We start from the raw sequence: 3,254 nt of genomic DNA on the forward strand, positions 1-3,254 counted from the left end.
TCAAAGAGACTCAAAAGTATCCCCCTTATACCTCATATAATCATACATTGTGATAAATGCTGTGACATGAAAGACATTGTAAAACACTTGGTGTGCCACACTTTGGTGTAAAATCATCTTTACACTAGATATTCCAACTACTATCTGTAGACTTGACTCTAGTCTGTAAAGTTGTACCCTGAAATCTTGGCACCGGTCCTTCTCGTGATGGTCCCACATCCCTAAGGCGGGGCATTGATGATGCTGGGTTTGAAAATCTCGACACTGTTCTTTCTGCCCACGTGGCACCTGTGGACGAGGGCTCATACAAGATTCATTGGAAGGACGCCCCCTTCATCGGTTGATTGATGCATGTTGTGCAATGACTGTGGCGAAGCTCGTCCATCATGCATGTCATGTGATCCCTTCAGATTTTAAAGAAAATGGTATACCAAGTCAGATTTACCAACTTCTATATAACTTTGGTCAACCGCATACTTTTTCAATCAGCATTTTTGACCAGTTTTGACATTAAAGCTGCATTCATTGGTCACAAACTTAATGATCATTACACAATTCGTATACCTTTTAAATTTCAGAGTGAATAGGGTGAAAAAAATTGCTGCTATATTTCGTATGTGTCTGAACGGCAGATATGTTTGCCACGTTGTATGGCTATATTGTGAGTCTGAACAGGGAGCGAATGATGATTTCATTGCTACACAGTTAATTTTATCAGTCTGAACAGGGGAAATTATTGTTACTCTATCTTGTGAAACTTGTGAGTCTGAACCAGGGTGGATTTTAGTTGGTTCTATAAAGAAATCTGGGGAATCTCGAGTGGTCATGTACCTTTGGGATGAATGTGTTGAGTGTGAACAGTGGGTGGATGTTTGTCGCTGTGGCTCTTGGTCGGCAAGCGGTGAGGATGATTACGGGTGCGGTGATGATTGGTGGTGGTAACCAGTCAAGCATGGTGGTACTGCGTAACCATGATGCTAGGATGTGAAAGAGAGACTACAGACAAAGAAGGAGTGATAGATAGATAGATAGATAAGCGGGTAGACAGATGGACTGATAGACATACAGACAGAGAGAGACAGACAGACAGACAGTCAGACAAATAGATAGATAGATGGATATTGGATGGATAGATATATAGGTAGATAGGCAGGCAGATGGATGGATAGACATACAGAAAGAGTAGTCTGCAGGCACAGACCCTCATTGGAACTTTGATCAACAAGTGTGCCTCCATGCAAAGACTAGCACATGCAAAACTTGCTATAGCCTTCAGTACACAAGGCATGAGTAGGCTGCACATTCAGACCCTTAACTCGATCGAAGGGTTTGCCCAGCAGACTACAGACAGAGAGAGAGAGACAGTCAGATAAATAGATAGATGAAAAGATACTTACATAATAAGTAATCAAGTTAGTTTGTTTGATCGTTTTTTTTTTCAAGTTCACTAGTTTGGTAGTTAGTTAGAGATGGAGAAATAGACCGAATGTAAGGAAGGGAGATAGAGATGCATGTTGAATGGAGAAGCGTTTAGAGAGATTAACAATGCATTTTCACCCAAGAATTATTTTTTTCAAAGAGGTTTTCAAACTCTAGTAGCAAACGTCTTTCAAAATGCTTACCTGAAATGCAGATATATGTGCATATTGGAGCATCACATATTGGCACATCAGAACCGCAGATGATAAAGTTCAATTTAACGCAAAGATTTGATCAAGATTCTACAATGGGCCTTCCTCCGATTTGGACAGATACTGCATAAACTCTGCGGTTGACCTTTGACCCATAGCTAACCTGGTTCAAATACACCAAAATTTGATATGTGATTGGGTGGTCTTCAAAAGAATGGAAAAATTGTGTGATTTAGCGGTGACACAACATTTGCGACAATTGCTCCGGGCTTAATTTCGTCTAAGATGTAGGGTTAGGGTTGCAATAGGGTTTTATATTAGGTTTAGGGTAGGATATCACACCCTACTGTAATGATGTTAGACCCAGGGTTGAAGTTGGTCATTTGATTTTAGTGAGTGGAATTTAGAGCAGAGCAATTGTCGCCAGAGCAAATGTCACAGAACTGATTTAGCATTCTTTTAAAAGAAATCATGCATGCGTTGTTTCTATTTGTGATTCTCGTTTGTGGTTCTATCCAGGAAATCAGATTGGTGTATTTCAAGAAGATGAATAAATGATGCGCAAACGAGCTTAAAATATAGATCTATTTCCCCTATTTTCATGAATCTTTAAAACAAACCCCACGCCAGCAGAACGTGTGAAGATTGGGGTCGAACAGAAGACGACGATGTTATCAGAAGTCACCCAGTTACCCATGGGATTTGTGACATTTCTAAACTACCTTTTTTTGTCCATGTTGGTTACAGTGCTGTGATAGTTTCACATCTTAAAAGTTTATTTCGGGATAACGAAGAATCTGGGCTGGTTTTTTAAGGTTTGATATCTGACCACGTTTGTTTGTGGTGGCTGTTCCAAAAGTGATAAATAAGATTTACTAGGGGAGTGAAGCTTCACCTCTGTGATATTTACAGATAAATTTATTTGGAGCCAGTAATGTGAGAGAATTAGTCTGAAAATAATTGGGGCTCTCTTTTTTCCTGGTGTGCAGCGAAAGTGGGAAGTATATATAGAAGAAATTCACTTGGAAAAATTATTAAAAAGGTATGATTATTACCTTGGATCATTCAAAATTATTAAGTTACTTTAGTCAGAATTATGTAAGTCACTGCTGCTACTACTACTTTTGCTGCTACTACTACTACCACTACTACGTTTATCTACATTTGCCACTCTCCATCCAAGTGTTGCATATTATTACTACTACTACTACTACTACTACTACTACTACTACTACTACTACTACTACTACTACTACTACTACTACTACTACTACTACTACTACTACTACTGCTACTGCTACTACTACTACTACTACTACTACTACTACTACTACTACTACTACTACTACTACTACTACTACTACTACTACTACGACTACGACTACTACTACTACTACTACTACTACTACTACTACTACTACTACTACTACTACTACTACTACTACTACTACTACGACTACTACTACTACTACTACTACTACTACTACTACTACTACTACTCTACTACTACTACTACTCTACTACTACTACTACTACTACTACTACTACGACTACTACTACTACTACTACTACTACTACTACTACTACTACTACTACTACTACTACTCTACTACTACTACTACT

At 38.8% G+C, this 3,254-nt stretch overlaps 1 protein-coding gene across 1 annotated transcript in view; it reads right to left on the reverse strand.

Annotated features, from left to right (window-relative positions):
• Nucleotides 1-302: 302 nt before the first annotated feature.
• The window catches only part of LOC121430214 (uncharacterized protein DDB_G0271670-like), a gene marked incomplete at its 5' end in the record, with an annotated part of 3,663 nt that continues 711 nt past the window's right edge, over nt 303-3,254 (reverse strand). Inside the window, 3 exons of the mRNA XM_041627492.1 lie at nt 303-404; nt 832-996; nt 2,967-3,131. Of these exons, the coding sequence (XP_041483426.1) occupies nt 303-404; nt 832-996; nt 2,967-3,131 (432 nt within the window). The remainder of the gene's footprint in view (nt 405-831; nt 997-2,966; nt 3,132-3,254) is intronic.

The sequence above is a fragment of the Lytechinus variegatus genome, chromosome 16 (genome assembly GCF_018143015.1).
Source record: "Lytechinus variegatus isolate NC3 chromosome 16, Lvar_3.0, whole genome shotgun sequence".
In the NCBI taxonomy this organism is placed as follows: domain Eukaryota; kingdom Metazoa; phylum Echinodermata; class Echinoidea; order Temnopleuroida; family Toxopneustidae; genus Lytechinus; species Lytechinus variegatus.